At 44.1% G+C, this 18,018-nt stretch overlaps 1 protein-coding gene across 10 annotated transcripts in view; it reads left to right on the top strand.

Annotated features, from left to right (window-relative positions):
- The first annotated feature begins 852 nt into the window (after positions 1-852).
- LOC136843240 (uncharacterized) overlaps positions 853-18,018 on the top strand; it is a 30,510-nt gene continuing 13,344 nt past the window's right edge. For 2 of the 10 annotated variants that reach the window (XM_067111348.1, XM_067111343.1), the window contains exon 1: positions 2,206-2,274. In XM_067111348.1, coding sequence (XP_066967449.1) covers positions 2,221-2,274 — 54 coding nt within the window. In that variant the 5' untranslated portion in view covers positions 2,206-2,220. Of the gene's footprint in view, positions 963-1,624; positions 1,676-2,168; positions 2,317-2,378; positions 2,536-2,620; positions 2,751-18,018 lie in introns of those variants that run through there. The other 8 variants (XM_067111345.1, XM_067111349.1, XM_067111346.1 and 5 more) reach the window with 8 other exon arrangements.

The raw sequence follows: 18,018 nt of genomic DNA, 5'->3' as shown, positions 1-18,018 counted from the left end.
TGATGCTTTTGTAAGGTTCAAGAGAAATGTCAAAACAGAGACTGATTTTTTATTATTTTCGACAGGTGTTTCTAAGACAAAAAGCAGACGGAAAGGTAGCGGGCGACCCAAGGTCCCCCGCTGCGTCCATAAAAGATTTGTGTTTTCTGGCAAGCATAAAAATACGCACAACATTCGTTACATGGCATATAAAAGGTAGATATACATATCGGCAAAAAGGCCGTACAATGATACAGGTAAAATACATGACGTGATTAATGTAAATCTGAAAGGAGAAACACAAGGAAGGGTAGGCGGATTTGTTGCCCTTACACTTTAAATCTTGCATCTGATAAGAAATTTAAATCCAAAATAATATATAGTGACTCAAGGAGTGTTTTAGAAGTCCTAAAGAAGTTTAATCCTACCCATCCCTTAATTCAAAAGGCTCAGGAATGGCTTTTTTATCTTTCTGTTCACCACAAATCAGTTATGTTCGATTCCTGGGCACACTGGTCTAGAAGGGAACGAACTGGCTGATGGAAGGATGCTGCAAGATGTGATTTCTTAACTAGTGAGGTGTCACATTTGGATATGCGTCCAGTTATTGGAGGATGCATTCGTAAGAAATGGCAGCAGAGGTGGACTTCCTCCATTTTATCCACAAATAGGAAGTACAGAAATATTAGAAAAAGTATTGATTTTTGGAGTTCGGGTTTTAATCATAACAGAAGATTCGAGATCATCCTAACATGGCTTGGGACTGGCCACACCCGCTTCACCCATAGTTATGTTTTAAGCCCCCCATTCACGCAACGTAAAATAGCTACGGTTCAAGTACGGTTCAGTATAATTGGGCAGTTAATGTAGCGTGAGTGGGTACTTTTTTGGCTTGCGCAGTTGGACGGAACCATAACATAACAATATCCAACGTGTTTGATATTTTCGCGGCTTGTGGCTGTACCATAACGCAGACCATAACCGTAAGTGGGTGTTTTCATCACCTTTGCTCAGTTTTGACTAAAGGAACTCGAGGTCACGTGTTTAGCTGAAAAATATATTAGATCATTTCGATGATTTGTTGTTTATTTACAGGTGCATATCTCAGAATATGGTGAATAAACTTAATAGAGAATTTTTGACTGAATTTATAGAACTGTATAGAAGTTTTCCGTGTTTGTGGAAAGTCAAAAGCCACGAATATTCAGATAGGAATAAAAAAATGAGGCTTACGTGGAACTCGTGAAAAATTCAGAGAGAAAATACCGAATGCAGATCGAGCTATGATAGTGCAAAAGACAAATGCTATGCGCAGTTCGCTTAACAATCCTTCATGCGATAAGCTATCCCTCTTCAAAAGCCATGGCTTGCACCATCTTGATTTTTTTTCCTTTTTCTTTGTAATGTAAGTGCCAGCGCTACATTTACTAAATCGTCAGATGAAAAACAATCAGAGAGAGACATCGTTCCAGTTCAAAAGATGAGAAAAACTGAGCCAAAGAATGTAACGTGAGTGGCCTACCCACTCGGGCTTAGGTTTGCGCAGTTGACTATACCATAACCCTACCATTGCTAAAGACTGTTGCGTGAATGGGGGGCTTTAGAGGGAGCCAGTGGCCCAGTTTGTGCTCACCGTGACGATCAGCTATCCGTTGAGCACATGCTGATGCACTGTCCGAGATTTAATCGCCTTAGGGTAAAGTACCTATTAGCGGGGAAGACTGTTTTAGAAATTTTAAATGATGATGTTAAAGTAGATAACCTTATGGGTTATTTGATCTTTTCAATAAGATATAATTTAGTATATTTATTAAAGATTTGTCATATTTATTTTATGCATTAAGTATAAATATATTTTAAATATAAAATTTTGTGTATATTTATTTTTTATGGTTTTTATCTAATATCATTCTTCATTTTTTACGTTCATATTTTAACACTGAAATTTACTAGTACAGTATGTTATCATTCACCTTTTCATTATCCATCACATCATCGCTGCGCTGAATAATCCCAATGGGTTCCGACGCTTGGTCTTCAAGACCTAAATCTCATAATCAATCATTCTAACCCAACCTTTGTTGTTTGCCTTTCTCAAATGTTATCATTGATGAGAGATGGAAATGGCCTTGGCATGTACCTCCACAACCCTTGGGAACATGGCATATGATAGAGTCAGCTCGGTTACTGTGGGCACAAGAAGAGGTGGAAATAATATACTAGAATGAGAAGCTGTTGCAAATGCACATAGAATGTTTGTATCACGCTACGTTGGAGAGTGATGCTGAATCCATGGTAAAAATTTATTGCCTCAGTTTGTTCAATCATGCACACAAGGTTCGTCTGTTTGATATACTACTTGTTTTTCACTGCTATCACAACCATTAGAGCAGGAAATCACTTGCACTTCATGACTTTCTTACAATTCTCTTATATACTCATCTTAAGCACTGTCCGGCATCGCACGCCTATTGAATTCACGGTATTGTACAGGCTCTTAAAATGTGACACCATCACTGTAACTCTTAAAGAATGCTGTATAATCCTTTGTATGGGGTTAGTATCTTGTATTTTATATGTGTATGTGTAATTTCATATTATATCTGTCCATATTAATAGTTTTTACGAAAATTTTTTGTAGATTGTTTAGGTGGTAAAGTGCCAAAGCAGTCAATGTATCAATGGGCGATTCTTGTGCAACCTGTGGTAAAGATTGTCAAGCAACTAGAAACAATTTTTCTTCTGTTAGAGGAGCCCTAATGTGTGAACAGGTAGGAACAGTGTCAAGTTGATGTGGTCCGTTACAGAAAATGAGATTGCCTTAGAATAATGGGATAAATTGTATGCTATGGGCACGTAGAGCCAAGCCTAGGCAGAGTCTGTTTTAAGTGGCCATGTTACAGTATGGGCTAGGCCTAGGTTACCATTAAAGCTGTAATTGAAAACAGAACTAGCCTGAAATGTATGTTATCTGATATTATGGTATAATTACTTAACCATTACCTCGTTGTGGACTTTAATATATAATTTTTAATATGTATATTAACATTTCTGACGTAGTTTTTATTAGCATATAAGCTAAGTAGTTTCCGAAATAGGCGAGTGGACCCTTCCCGCTAGGTCTATATCTCATAATTCGGAGACCAGTGTGGGAAAGGGGGGGTTTTCTGGTGGGGGAAAACCCAAAACGAGTAAAATACAAAGGCCTCAATCCCATTGACAGTTCTCATTCAGATTAAGGTAAGTTCATGGAATGTTTTCAAACTAATATCATGCTCAAGGGTAAATACCTGTTACCTCAGGGTAGGTTAGGTCATGTGCTAACAAAATGAACGTCAGAAATGTTCAAAACACATTAAGAATTGTTAGGAATTATATTTTCCAGTCCAAAATACGATAATGGCTGAGAGTAAAATGGGTAAAACTTTACTTGGTAATTCTAAGCCCGCTGTCCGCGGTGAGGTAGCCTATGGCAGTTGACGTTTTTCTATAGAACTTTACCTGCTGAACAAGAATTTCAAGTAAAATTTTGTCAGTCGGCTGTAACTAAAGCGTAATTGACACTTGAAGACTGCACACCGGTACCGTGGGTCCCCTGCTCTGGCGCATACAGCTCAAGGGTAAATTACAGTTTAGCTGCAGCCGACGGGCAAAATGTTACCCTAAACTCATGCAAAGCAAGCAAAGCAACACTGTAAAACGTCAACTGCCACAGGCTACCTCAACTGCACACTAACCGTTGCTTGCGATAGGGGCGAAGAAACGTAAACGGTAAACAAATCCGCCATCTTGGGTTACGTAACCACTAGGGGGGGGATGGAGGGGTACTGCACAAAAGGTACAAGTTGGTAAAGTGACGTAGGACTGTTATGTAGAAACATGGCGGTAAATGACAGTTACCCAAAACATAATAACGCTCCTACATGAAAAGCACTAAAACCTAATAACACCAAAACACAGGTGACCTAACTACCTAATAATAAAGAAGGATAGTTTAGGGACCTTACCTTAAAGGGTGGAGGGTACAATTCAGCCGCCGCCTTTACGAACGCGTGGAGCCCCGTCTTTGGGTCATCAAAGTGGTTTTTAAAATAGGCCACTGCGAAGTACCCGACGAAGTTGTACCTCCTACGGCCGTACCTAGGCGTCGTCTCACGAAGTTCCCTCCACCTCCTCTCAATAGTATTTGTATGGGCACCAGTTACTGGGTCCACAAAGTTCATGGAGTGATTGACAGTTAAGTGTAGTAGCCTTCGTCCTTCAGGCAGTCATAAGCTCTCCAGCAATCAGATACAATAGTTGTCCCCGGTACAATGTAGTCCTTATAACTAAGGTAGCAATTGACACAGGTAAGAGGCAAATTGCACTTGGTTACAGGCTCAGAGGAGCGGGAGGTTCCGGGGGTGCCGTCCACCATCGTGCTGGGTTGAAGAGTGAGTGAACTGTGCCGGTGAACTGCACCGGAACAGGGTAGGAAGGATGAAGTTGGGGGAGCTAAAAGTGTATTTCTGCTTTCAGTTTTGGGGTGGCGGAACGGTGCTGCGCGCCTTACCCGCAGTTTTTAAAATAATCTGGCAGACTCGTTTGCTCTGGCAAGCAGTAATATTGCGCTGCGCACGCCAACCACAGGGCTTACAAAATATGTAAAAAAAAGGCTTCTGTTAACTCACTGAGAGAAAGTGGTAGCGAAACGTCCTGCAAGACCCTTCTCCTCCTAATCCCATATACATGCTTCAGGTGTCTGCCGACAAATGTAAAGTAATTTTGTAAGTTATTTATGGTAAAATCATGTTGCGAAGAGACGTCAATATATTTGCGAACGGAAAAGTACTGGAAGAACGTTGTAGGCACAAGCTACAACGAATAGGAAACGGTTATAAAACAGTTGAGCAAAAGGAATACATGTAAGTGAGTTTATGTATCCCCCAAATTCTCCACCTGGGTGAAACGTAATGTTGAGGTAATGTTGCAACGTGATTGGTTGGGTACAGCCACCCGCCAAAAAACCCAACTACTCTCTTAGTTGGGGGCATTGGATGAACCAAAAGCTCCCCTGTAAGACCGCGCATGCGTGACATGGCCTGGAATCAGCAGTAGTAGTGATATGTGAAAAGTACCTTTGTAACGGCTCGTGCTATCCATTTATTCCCCCTTATTTTTACGCTTGTTTTTCATGTTCCAAATGACATATATAACTGGTAATACAACAATAAGTTGCCCAAACCTTTTCCCAAGTTATTTACCCCACCCAGAACCCCGGATTCCCAACAGGTCCCCCTCACCATGAGCTATTCTCGAAAGTGTTTTACCCACCCAGGACCCAGATTCCCAACCGGTCCCCCTTACCGTTGGCTACAGTTCTAAGGTAATTTACAGCTTAATTACAGCCGACCGACAAATTATTACTTTAAATTCTTGTTCAGCAAGTAAAGTTCTATAGAAAAATGTCAACTGCCATAACCTAGCCCACCGCGGACAGCCGGCTTAGATCTACCCTTTACTTTAGTTGCGTGGCCTGATTCCCGCCAGTCTCCGACTGGGACAGGTTATGGCCTTTTGGGGTTCCCCCACCCCCCTGGGCCGGGTAAGGCCACGTTGCCCTATGTTAGATTAGGTAGGTAAGATTTGGTTAGGTCAGGACCTAGCATTATAGGAAAGGTTATGTATACAGTATATGTCTGACTTCCTGTGTCATACTTAGGCATACAAACCACCAGTGTTTGTTACCCAGACCCTCTAAAACAATCAGGCCTATAGGGGGTGGTGGGGACTCCTTTGGGAACCATAACTGTTGACTGTACTAGCAGGAAAGGTCTGCAATAAATGAATACAGCAGAAGAACAATTGGAGTTATGCAGCATTGCCAGTATCCATCACAAATCACATTAGCCTATCAAGGATAAAACCATGAGGGAGATTCAGCCTAATATCGCATGTTTTAAAGTAAATGCATTTTTCTAACTTACAAACCCGAGGTCCTTTACTTATACTGTATGGGGGTTACTTTCGGCGAAAGCTGAACTGGCCGCTAAAGACTTAACAAGGCTGTGCGGTAGCATAACTACCAGCCGGTTAGTCGGTAGTTGGGTGGTAGCAGTGGGGGACCCACGCTACCCCCTGCCCGGCGTCACGGGTTTACTTTGCTTTCTGGCCTAGGGCAGATAGTGGGGAGGCTGAGGTGGGTAACCTGAGTAAAGGACCTCGAGTTTGTACCGTATGTTAGGAAAAATGCATTTACTTTAAAAAATGCAATTTGTTCCTACACAAATACAAAGCATTGGTCCTTTACTTATATTGGGACTCATGATTCGGTGGGAGGAATCTGAGTGTAGGTCTCTGAACAACTGGAAGTTCAACCACACCTATTGTCCTCCAGAAGGACATAGCCACCGGACCGTAACCACTGTTATGTGAACTGAAGTGTCACAAGCCAGTCTACTAGACCGCCCCTGCTGTGACGAAGTTACAGTATGTAAGCCAACACACAGCAAGGTGAAAGAGAGAGGGAACCTACCCCAGTCACAGGAGAGGTGATCCAAGGACATTGGGGACTAAGGACCAAAATGAAGAATGGGTTTGGTAATTAGCCTGCAACCCCTTCCCTGCCTTGTAAGGGAAGGAGGGGACATTACATCTAATGTGTACTGAAAGGCAACAAAGATTAGGATACTCAAGTCACGAAACTCACCTGCATCTGACGTCTGGTTCAGCTTGTACGGCCCAAACTCTCTGCCCGAAGGAAGAAGCCGGATGAAGGGGAGGAAGAGAGAGCCAATCACTCACCTTTCACGCCCAATCATGCACGTACAACAGACGAGACACAGCACTGTCCTGTACAGGAGCTGGGTAAGTTACACAACTTGTTGAGCAGCCACCACTGGTCCCAAGGAGAAGGTATCCAAGGACCTATGGGTAACGTCCTGTAGGTAAAAAGGTGAATGTGGTCTGGCATGACCACACCCCAGCCCTTAGTACCTGCTGAACCGACAGGTTCTTCTTGAATGCTAAAGTAGGCGCAATCCCTCTGATTTCATGAGCGCATGGACGTAGAGCGCTGGCGTCGTCCTCTCCAGCTGCTGCATACGCCCTCTTGATAACCTCACGAAGCCAGAAGGAGATCGTGTGCTTGGACACCTCCTTCTTAGGGAACCCAGTGCTAACGAAGTCGTCGACACTCAGGCCTGAGATGTTGAGTTCTCCTCAGATAGCTTGTAGCGCCCATACAGGACAGAGCAGCATCTCGTCGGGGTCATCATTAACAAAGTCACCCAGGGATGGGACCGTGAAAGACTCAAATCAAGCGTCAGGGACCGCTGGATTCTGGGTCTTCGCTACGAACCCCAGGACAAACTATCGGTGCCTTTCAACTTCAGGACCAGTACTAAAGCAGCTCTGTATCCCTTTACTGCTGAAACTGATAGGAGCTTCTCTCAAACAAAGATAGACGAGAAAGTCCGCTACCTGCTGAAGAGAGGCTACGACACCAACCACAGAAGACGGTCCACTTTCTCTGGTAAACCGCTGCAGAAGACTTCCTGAGGTATCCTGCCATCTCTGTCACAGCTCGGCAAGAAAAGCCTCTCGCTGGCGAGAGATGGTGGATAACCTCTAGGCAAGAAGTGACAGGGAGGCCACGGCCTGGTGGTACCGTTCTACATGCGGCTGACGTAGAAGGTTGTGCTGGGGGAAGCTCTCTCGGAGTCTCAGAAAGCAGAGCCAGCAGGTACGGATACCAAGCGGCCTCGGGCCACTTGGGAGCCACCAGGATCGTTCCCATGAGTGTTGGAAGGTGTCTTCTGCAGCTGCCCATGGGTCCGGTATGACAGAGAAAAAGGTTGGAAGCTTCCTGTTGTACCAGGTGGCGAACAGATCCACTACTGGACACCCCCACAGGTCGAAGAACCTGTCCGCCACGCTCTGGTGAAGGGACCACTCGGGTCCCATCACCTGATCCCGACGGCTGAGCATGTCCGCCAGAACATTCCTCTTGCCTGGGATGTATCTGGCTGACAGCTCCACAGTGTGCTACTGCCCACTTGTGCACCTGCACCGTCAACGTGTGAAGAGCTCAGGAGACAAGTCCCCCTTGCTTGTTGATGTATGCCACTACGGTTGTGTTGTCGCTCATCAACACCACCGAGTGTCCCATCAAATGGTCCTGGAAATACTGAAGTGCTAAGAAAGCTGCCTTCATCTCCAGGACATTGATGTGAAGGTGCTTGTCGTGATGGTCCCACACGCCTGAAGTCAGCAACTCCTCCAGGTGTGCACCCCAGCCCTCCTTCGATGCATCTGTGAAGAGCAGCATGTCCGGAGGTCGAGAGGACAGGTGTGTCCCTATGCAGAGGTTTCTGTCGTCCAACCACCAGTCGAGATCGTCCCTCACCTCCCGAGAGATGGGTACGAAAACCGACTGGGGCTCCCGAGACTGATCCCAGAAGTCCCTCAGTCTCCATTGGAGAGACCGAAGGTGGATCCAACCGTGTGGTACGAGCTTCTCCAATGACAACAGGTGACCAATCACGACTTGCCACTGTTGAGCTGGCTGTTCCTTCCTCGACAGGAACTGCCTTGCCACCTTCCTGAACGTGCTGATGAGAGCCTTTGAGGGAAAGACTCTGCCTGCTGCTGTATTGATCAGCATGCCCAGATACTGAGTCCTCTGTTTGGGAATGAGATCTGACTTCCCGAAGTTGATCACAATACCCAGCTCGTGACACAACTCGAGTAGGCGAACTCTGTCCTGTAGAAACTACAAGCGTGAGCTTGCCAGGACTAACCGATCGTCGAGATACCTCAGAAGACAAATCCCGTGTGAATAGGCCCAAACTGACACCAGGGTGAACACTCGCGTGAACACCTGTGGAGCAGTTGACAGCCCGAAACATAGTACCTGAATTGGTAGACCACTCCTCCGGTGACAAAGCGAAGGTACCAACGAGAGGATGGATGAACCGGCACCAGGAAGTACACGTCCATCAAGTCCACCGTCAGCATGAAGTCGTCCTCCCTGATGGCTGACAGTACCATGCGCACCGTCTCCATCTTGAACCGAGTCTGGCGAACGAAACGATTTGGGGGGAGAGGTCGATGACTGGCCTCCACCCGCCGGAAGCTTTCTCCACTAGAAAGATCCTGCTGTAGAAGCCCGGAGATCGATCCTCGACGACTTCGATGGCTCCCGTGCTCAACATAGTTTTGACCTCCCGAAGTAGGGCCTCTCTCCTCTGGGGGTCTTGAAGGTAAGAGGGGAACTGGACCGGTATGTCACTGAGGGGAGGCAGCGACTCGAAGGGTAGAGAATATCCCTCCCAAAAGACACTCACTACCCAGGTCTCCGCTCCGTATCGCTGCCAAGTTGCCCAGTGGAAATGCTAGGCAACCCCCCACCGACGGCAGCATCTGAGGGGCGCGCCGTTCCTAGTGAGCTCCTCCCCTCTTCTTCTTTGCCTTACCTTTCCTCTTGGGGGCGACAGGTTGGCGAAAGGGACCCTGCGGTTCCTTCCGTGGTGGAGAAGAAGAGGTCTGGACTTTTCCTCGAGCACCCGTCGAAGCACCAGACTTCTTCGGAGCTGAGGTGCTAGCCTGGCTCATGGTCCAGGCCGCAGGACGAGAAGGCTGCATGACACCTTTCGTCGCTGCCTGGTGGACAAGACGGTCGCGTTCATCGGCCTTCCTCTTGTCCGCCGCAGCATCCACTTCTCTGGGGAAGAGGGAGGTGGTGTCCAGAATTGGTCCATTGCACAGGGAGACTGCAGCTTTGGCACCCACTGATCTGTAGATCCGGGACAACACTGCATCCTGTCTCTTCAGTACCAGGTTTGCCCACAGGTTTGCCGTCTGGTGGGCTATAAAAGAGATGGCCTTTCCACCCGACTGGCAGACTCCTGAAGGTCGGGTCTTCGTTCTGAGAGCCAGATGAAGGCGTGATCCTCAACAACCCGAAGGCCCGGTTGTTGAGCCAGGAGATCGCCAGAGCAGACAGAGCTGTCCCTTCCAGGGCGTTCAGCTCAGCTTGCGTGAGGAGCACAGGCTCCCCAGTTAGTTGAGCTGAAGTGGTACCAGGAGCTAGACGAGCTAGGCCCAGTTCCACTACCTTCTGCTGCAGTGCTCCCTCCGAAGGCACGTAGTATTTCTTCTGTCTCGATAGAGGGATAGGTAAGAGCTTGGTGGAGCGAGTCGAGCGAAGTGAAGACGTTGGTCCGGAGACCAAGTCATTCACCTGCTTGAGGATGCTGTCCACCAAGGGTGACCGTGGTAGTCCAAGAGAGGGTTTCGGTTCCTTCTTGGAAGCGTAAAACTCCTCCAACCTGGACGACCGTTCTTTCAAGGGAGTTGGAAGCGGTTCCTCCAGACCGTTGTGCTGACGAATCAGCACAGCGACCTCAACAAATGCTCTCTGCATCTCTGGAGTGTCCGGATCTCTTGGAAGAGGACCTTCCAAGAGACTGTCTTCCAGAAAGGCCCCTCCTGCAGGAGAGCCCGAGACAGACCCCGTATCTCTGCCCCTGACAACAGAAGCGTACGACCTCTCACTCGGTTGGAGTGAGGAAGGACCGGACGCCTCTGATGCTGATTGCACAAGAGCCTCAACTCCGTCAATCCTACCGACCCCCTGTCTCCTTTCGGAGAATCCCAAGAAAGTTGAGGGGGTGGGAAAGGCAGAGCGAACACTACCGTCGTGTCCACTGGTATAACCAGTGGAAGCCATGGACCCCTCACGATCTCCAACCCACGGTGGAGCGTCGCGAGAGGGCCTAGACGGACTTACTCGTCTGGGCGAGCGACCGTCTTGACGATCAGGGAACAGCCTCCTCACAGCTGATCCACGCTCCGACGCTGGACGGTCCTCTGCACTGGAGCATGTAGAGGAGACCAACGCAGGGGCGCGTACTGCCGATTGGAGACTGCTGTCCCTAATGTCCAGGCATGTCCCAGCCTTCTTCGATGCCGAATCAGTTGAAGAAGGCTGCGGGGACCTCTTCTTGGTTCCTCCCGACGCCTTCACGGCAGAGACTTCCATGGACACCTTCTCCGACGATCCTTTGTCCGACTTGGACGAGGATGATGGTTTAGGTGGAGGATAAGCCCGAAGGCTTTTCCCCTTCTCCCGTTCCGTGCCCAAGCTCGCTAAAGGAGAGGAGTGGCTCGAGGCCGCATGGTCTCCCTTAGGCAACCGTGCCTTTAGTGACGCTTGCTTACAAGGTGCCAAAACGGAATCAGTTCGAGAGGACAAAGCCCCTGAACTGTCTGAGGAGGGTACCGAGGTAGCCTTCCCAGCGAGAGATCCAGCGGTCTTCCCCCGAGGGGAGGACTGTGTCCCCTTAGAAGAGCAAGTCTTTTGGGTGTGGGGGGGGCAATTCACCCTCCCCTTCTTAGACCAACTGGTCGTAGAAGAGGGGGTGAAGAGGTAGAAGACGACGACAAAGTAGAAGACGAAGACGTAGACGGCTGGCGTGCGCGCTTCCTCTTCTTCTTCTTCTTCTTAATCGGCGATAACACAGCATCCCCCAACCTACCAAAGACAGACCAGGGGTCGATGGGGGCGGGGGCAGCAACAGCAGATGACACGAGCGCGATGACTGGCTGGATACTCATGCCGTAAGGTGGTAGTAGGCATCACAGAGGCAGACGCAGGCAACGACATAAGGAACGTCTGCATGACCGGCACAGGCAACGGTGGAAGCGTGGTGGGAGCATAGCCAGGTGGGGGGGGTGACCGAGCAGATCGGCCCAGCCACTGTCGACACGGAGACGGCTGGAGTAGGGACCGCACCATATGCATGGTGCATTCCGATGGTGGTCATCACACTCCCCGGCAGCACAGCGGTGACGGTAGCGGTGGTTAGAGTGTCGACCTTGTGGGTAGAGGGAGGAGTACTTCCTCTCGCGCAGCACTGTTGATGCGTGCAAGGAGCGATGGCAGATCAGGCGTACCAACCATCCTGAGCGACTCCCACGCCTGACTCAAACCAAGCACAGATGCAAACCCTGCTGAAGACAAAGACGGGTAGGGGGCCCCCCCAACCCACGGATCAGCGCCTCTGGGTGAGGGGGAGAACTAAGAGGAGTGTAGCCTAGGTCCACCTATCTTGCTTCCTCAGTGACTGCGGATACAGACACAGGGGACAGCGAGACAGACTCAGAACTAAGAGTCAACAGCAAGGGAAGGCCTTCAGGGCTTAGATATGACTGTGAAGGATTCGCAACTGACGGAGTCGAAGGTGCTGAACAGAGCACCTCCGACGCCTTGGTCTCCTTACGCTTGTATCTAGGCCTTCAAGAATACCTATCCCTCTGCTTGGGAGACCAAAGCCTACACTCCTCATAAGGTTCGTCTACAGTAAAATCAGAAGGCAGCGGAAGGTGCCACATTTTTTATCCTTACCAGGACATACCCGGCGCACAGGCTTATCAGAGTCATGGGTTTGCGATAACTCATCCATCATCACAAACATGCACAATTATACTCAAGAAAAACAAAACAGGAACAAACACCATGAAAAGGCTCAGCTTTAGCTTCCAGGAAGGTCTGAGCAGACAGCCAGGAAAACACGTCCGCATCAGACAAGGCCAGAAAGTAAAGTGAATGCATGACACCGGGCGGGGGGTAGCGTGGGTCCCCCACTGCTACCACCCAACTACCCGGCCGGTAGTTATAGTACCGCACCGCCTTGTTAAGTCTTTAGCGGCCAGTTCAGCTTTCGCCAAAAGTAACCCCATATAAGTAAAGGACCAAGGGTTTGAATGCTAGAAAAAATGCATTTTACTTTAAAAAATGCGATATTTCCTTAGACTGCTGTATAGAAAGCTAGTAGTTGTGTAATTGCTTGGTAAGTATATATAAAACTTTATTTTATTTTATCATAAAAATGTCATATTTACATTGTACAGTCTAAGTTAGGCTATCTTGTAAGAATAACTTAGACTTTTATAGCTAGCCAAGACTTGAGCTATATTTCATAGTCTGTGGAGAGGGACAGATAGAAAAATCAGTATTCCTGAAGGTTACCAAGTTAGGCTACCTTTGCTAAGCTGAGATTAGGCTATGGAAGGCTACCCCTTGGTTATTTGATGATCAACCCTGGTAGATTAGCTAGTTGGTAAAGTTTACTTTTAACCCTTAAAGGGCGGGCTAAATATATATTTAAACACACCCCCAGACCGGGCAAACTTTAATGTTGGCCAATGGAAAGAGGAAGATATGCAAATGCACATGGTGTAAGAAAAAGAAAATTTAAAAAATTTACAAAACACTCATAAAAATATGCTAATCTTACCAAGTTATACAGTACATGTTTTTTAATAATTTCTTTTATTGTGTAAAATTATAATTACACCTCACACAATATCATAACAGATAAATAAAATCAGTAACAAATTCTCAATATATTTGTTGTAAAATATTTTGGAGATTTACTGAGATTGGGAGATGCAGTAACTTTTTGTGAGGTTTGCATGTTTTTTCTAATATTTCTTTGCAAAATTACAATTATAGCAGACATACTGTCATAAAAGATAAGAACTAAAACCAACAGCAATCCCTGGGTATATTTATGAGCAAATAAATAAAGAAGACGTCACGGGATAGTGTAAAGGCGTCAAATGCCTCTTCATTTCTGCATGAATCACGCCAAGTATATTACCCGTTATTATTTCATATTTTTATGTATATCTCCACTGGCGACTAAGGTTGAGCCACCAACTCATCCTCGATAACTTGGCTAAAGTTCTCGTCCTCAAAAACTGCAGAAGACAACAGGTAACAACTACCTGCTACTAAACAAGTCCATGCTGCTATGCTGTCTAGGCCCTGACTCAATGGCTGCCCAAACTTGACTAACGTTCTGCCGACGAAAGCAAGAGACGTAAACTGTAAACACAAAAAATAAGCACCACCGGGAGAGGAGTGCACCCACAACAAGGAAACACAAAACAAGCACTAAGCCTTACACCTCCTTTATCCCTGGCTGTCATGGTGCTGGGAGAGGAAGCATAGGGAATGTCTCTGTTTCTTTGCTATCCATTCACCTTGACTTAAGGTTTTGAGTCGATGGGAAGCCTGGAAGTACATTGTACCTGGAGTACCCACCAGTTCGTATTTTATTATTGATAGTGGTTGGGTTTTGGTTTTATTCTGTGGTGTCGATGATAGTGTTGTCATTTTGTGTTCTGGTCTTCGCCCAGGGCAAGGGCATCTTTTAAAACTTTGTCAGCATACGGTGTACTTCCTCCACTGCAAAGCTCCCACTAATGTAATGGCGACCCTTGGCTATACTGCCACATCCACTACAAGTTGAGGGAAGTGCCGACCAGAGGCAGTACCTACCTGCAGCAGCTCTCAACAGGTAAGGAAACAACAAACATGTATTCAATGTTAGCAAAATTCTCTATTTCAAGTTCATTCCTTTCTTAATGCTTTGGAGTAGAATATGTCCATGCTCTTTCTCACCTCCTAACAATGTGGAATCAGCTGTGTAGTTATTTGGTAAGTTACTTAAACCTGAGTATTTTAGTAGTTTTATCACAAACACAGTAATTAGTGAATATTTCTCAGTGAAAAACACTGCGAATGGGCAAATTTTTCCGCAAATAATGTGTATATACGTTCCACAGAGAAATCCGCAAATAGTGAGAGAGCGAATACGGGCGGTTTATTGTATTATGTTTACAACATGTCAACAAAACAATATCAATAATAGGTAAATGTACATTAGTATCTACATCTAGAGAGGAAGAAGGAAATTTAGGTACAGGTGTATATGCACATAACAAAGTATGTTATGACAGAGTACCTGTAAACTTACTGACTTGCAAATATCAAGTATTAAAATATGAATAAAAAACGATAATTACGCCATTTATAATTTATACAACCAACCTAATAAAAATTACGACATTGATAATCGTAAAGATTTACTTAACAATACCAAGGAACTTACATTAATAGTAGGTGATTTTAATGCTCACAACCCAATATGGGACTATAATTGTACAAGTTTAGATAGAACAGGGAGTAAAATAGAAGAGTTCATGGATTCAAATGACATGTGCTGTATGAATGGTGATGAAATTAGCACATATTTTTCAAAAACACATGGAACATTTTCCTCAGTAGACTTTTATGTACAACAAGTATAGTTGACAGATTAGATTGGAATACAGTTGATGACTTGCACACCAGTAATCATTTCCCAATATTAATTTCCTTATTACAAAATAATCCTGCAAAACATGTCCCTCACTATAACATTTATAAAGCAGATTGGGAGCGATATGAAATGCACACTAGAAATATCCCACCATTTGAATATTTAAAAGACCATAATGAAACTAATAAATTTCTTGTTGATTGCATTAAAAATGTTGCTGATAAAGCAATACCAAACTCAAAACCCCAACCAACAAAACACAAAGTTCCATGGTGGTCCAATAAGCTAACAGAATTAATAAATATAAAACACTCAATAGGGAGACAATTAGATAATTTGGATAGAAAGTTCAGTAAAAGAAAACTTACCAATATTAGAAGGAACTTTACAAAAAAAATGACTATATTATTACTAGAAATTGACACATTAAAACCTCTATAAAACAAAATATCTGCAAAATTTAAAAAGGAAGCAATTCAAGGAAGATTCTTATCATTTCATGGAGGAAATACATATCAGATCTCAAATACTCCCATGAAGAAAATATGGAAAAAATTCAGGAAAATAAATGGTACCCATGTTACACCACCTAGATATGCCATATTAAAAGATGGGAAAAGAACACTTGATCCAAAATAAATAAGTAGTATATAATACGAGAAAATTTAGCAAATGTAAGTAGGGATAAAAATTTAGATGAACACTTCCGCACAAAGAAAAATAATATAGAATTAATAACAATAAATTTTGAAATAACAGAAGGTATATATTTTAATAGAAAATTTAATATGGAAGAGTTGGAGTATGCTCTCTTGAACAGCAATAAATCTGCTCCTGGAGGTGACAATGTTTGTTTTGAGATGATCTGCCACCTAGCATCTTTGGCAGAGTTATACTTATTAGAGTTTTATAATCATTTATGGCTTCGAAATTTATTTCCAGATGAATGGTGTAAGGCTATAATAATTCCTATCCCCAAACCTGGAAAGGATCCCAGTAATGTAAATAATTACAGACCAATTTGTTTAACAAGCTGCTTGTGCAAATGATTAGAGAAAATGGTAAATGCTCGACTAACATGGCACATTCGAGAAAATTAAAATTTTGACACCCACTAAGTTCGGGTCACAGTGTAACAAATCTACATTAGATTCTGTCTCTAACTTGGAAGACCATATACGTAGAGGTTTTGAATGAAAACAAATTACTGTAGCTGTCTTTTTTGACAATGAAAAAGCATACAATACTACATGGAGGTATGCCATATTAAAAACTTTACAAAACAACAACATCCGTGGACATTTACCTAGGTTTATCCAAAACTGTTTGACAAATCACAGTTTTCAGGTGAGAATTGTTGATGTTCTGTCCAGAACATTTACACACACACTTGAAAATGGTGTTCCACATGGAATTGTCCTTAGTGGCACACTGTCTACTTTAGCAGTTAATGATATTGGTAATAATCTACCTATTGGCATTAAAAGTAACCTGTATATGGATGATTTTGCTATATATTATTCAGCATCTTGAATAAAACATGCAGAACAAATCATTAATAAGAGCATAGTAAAAATAGATGAATGGGCCTCATCTACACCAGAACACCATAGACAACATACAATAGAGCATATAAGCCGGAAAGGTCCACATTACGCAATATATATACTGTACAGGTGGATCTAAATCAGAGCACGGAGTAGGATATGCTGCAGTGTCCCAAGACAAAACTTCTCAGTTCTCTCTACCTAATAATGCTTCAATATTTACAGAAGAATTGTGTGCAGTTGCATCAGCTATAAAATAATTAAAGAAACATCGTTCAATTTTGTGATTTTTTTTAACTCAAGAAGCGCTATAGAAGCTATTCAGTTACAAATCAAAAAATAATATTGTACAACAAATTAAATTATTTCTCCATAACTTATATAATAATGGAAAAAATGTAGAACTGCATTGGATTCCTGCCCATGTAGGGATCAAAGGAAATGAAGAGGCAGATAAAGCAGCCAAAGAAGCAACCCACATGACAAGATCAAATGTGAATATTTCTGTGAAGATTATGTAACACATAAATGGCAGTATATATATATATGGAATGAAGAACTTGAAAATAGTAAATTAAAACAAGTATCATAAATAAATGACAATATATATGGAATGAAGAACCTGAAAATGATAAATTAAAACAAATAAAACCTAATGTTAAAAAATGGAGTTCATCATATTAGAGAGAGAGTTGCACAAATAATTCTAACACGTCTCAGAATAGGCCATACTCGTTTGACACATGGACACTTAATGAGCAGCCCACACGGCCCTGCTCCTGAGTGCTCAGAGTGCAAGGTGATAATAACGGTCAGACGTGTGAGTGTCCAAAGTATGACCAACGGCGATTGACAACTTTTGGAAATAAATCAGTGAAGGAAATTTTGCCAGAATCTTTTATATTTTTAGTCATTCTTATTTTGATTTCATGAGGAACTGTGATTTAATTAATAAAATATTAAAATAAGTAAATAATAAAAGCACGAAAACCCTTATAGCATTTGTCAAAAAAAAATTTTAATTATTGCTTAACTTATTCTGAATATTAATATGCCTTTTTAGTGTGCATGGGTAAATGTATTTATTGTATGTATGTGTTCCAGTATGAGAGCATATGCCTATGTGCAGTTTTTAATTTCATTGTAATTTGTTCATCATCCTACTGAATGACCTATTGGGTCCCGATACTTTGCCTCAGGCCTGGACCCGTTATTTTATTCTAATCCTTCAGGCCAGTCCTATGAGAGCTGAAAGTCAACTCAGTGGTCTGGATAAACTACTTTAAAGTACAGAAGCATAAGAAAAAGTATCGATTTCTGGAGTTCAGGTTTTAATCATA

This window comes from Macrobrachium rosenbergii, chromosome 11 (genome assembly GCF_040412425.1).
Source record: "Macrobrachium rosenbergii isolate ZJJX-2024 chromosome 11, ASM4041242v1, whole genome shotgun sequence".
NCBI lineage: Eukaryota > Metazoa > Arthropoda > Malacostraca > Decapoda > Palaemonidae > Macrobrachium > Macrobrachium rosenbergii.
Note: the sequence above shows the minus strand (reverse complement) of the source record. Positions and strands in the feature narration are given on the sequence as shown.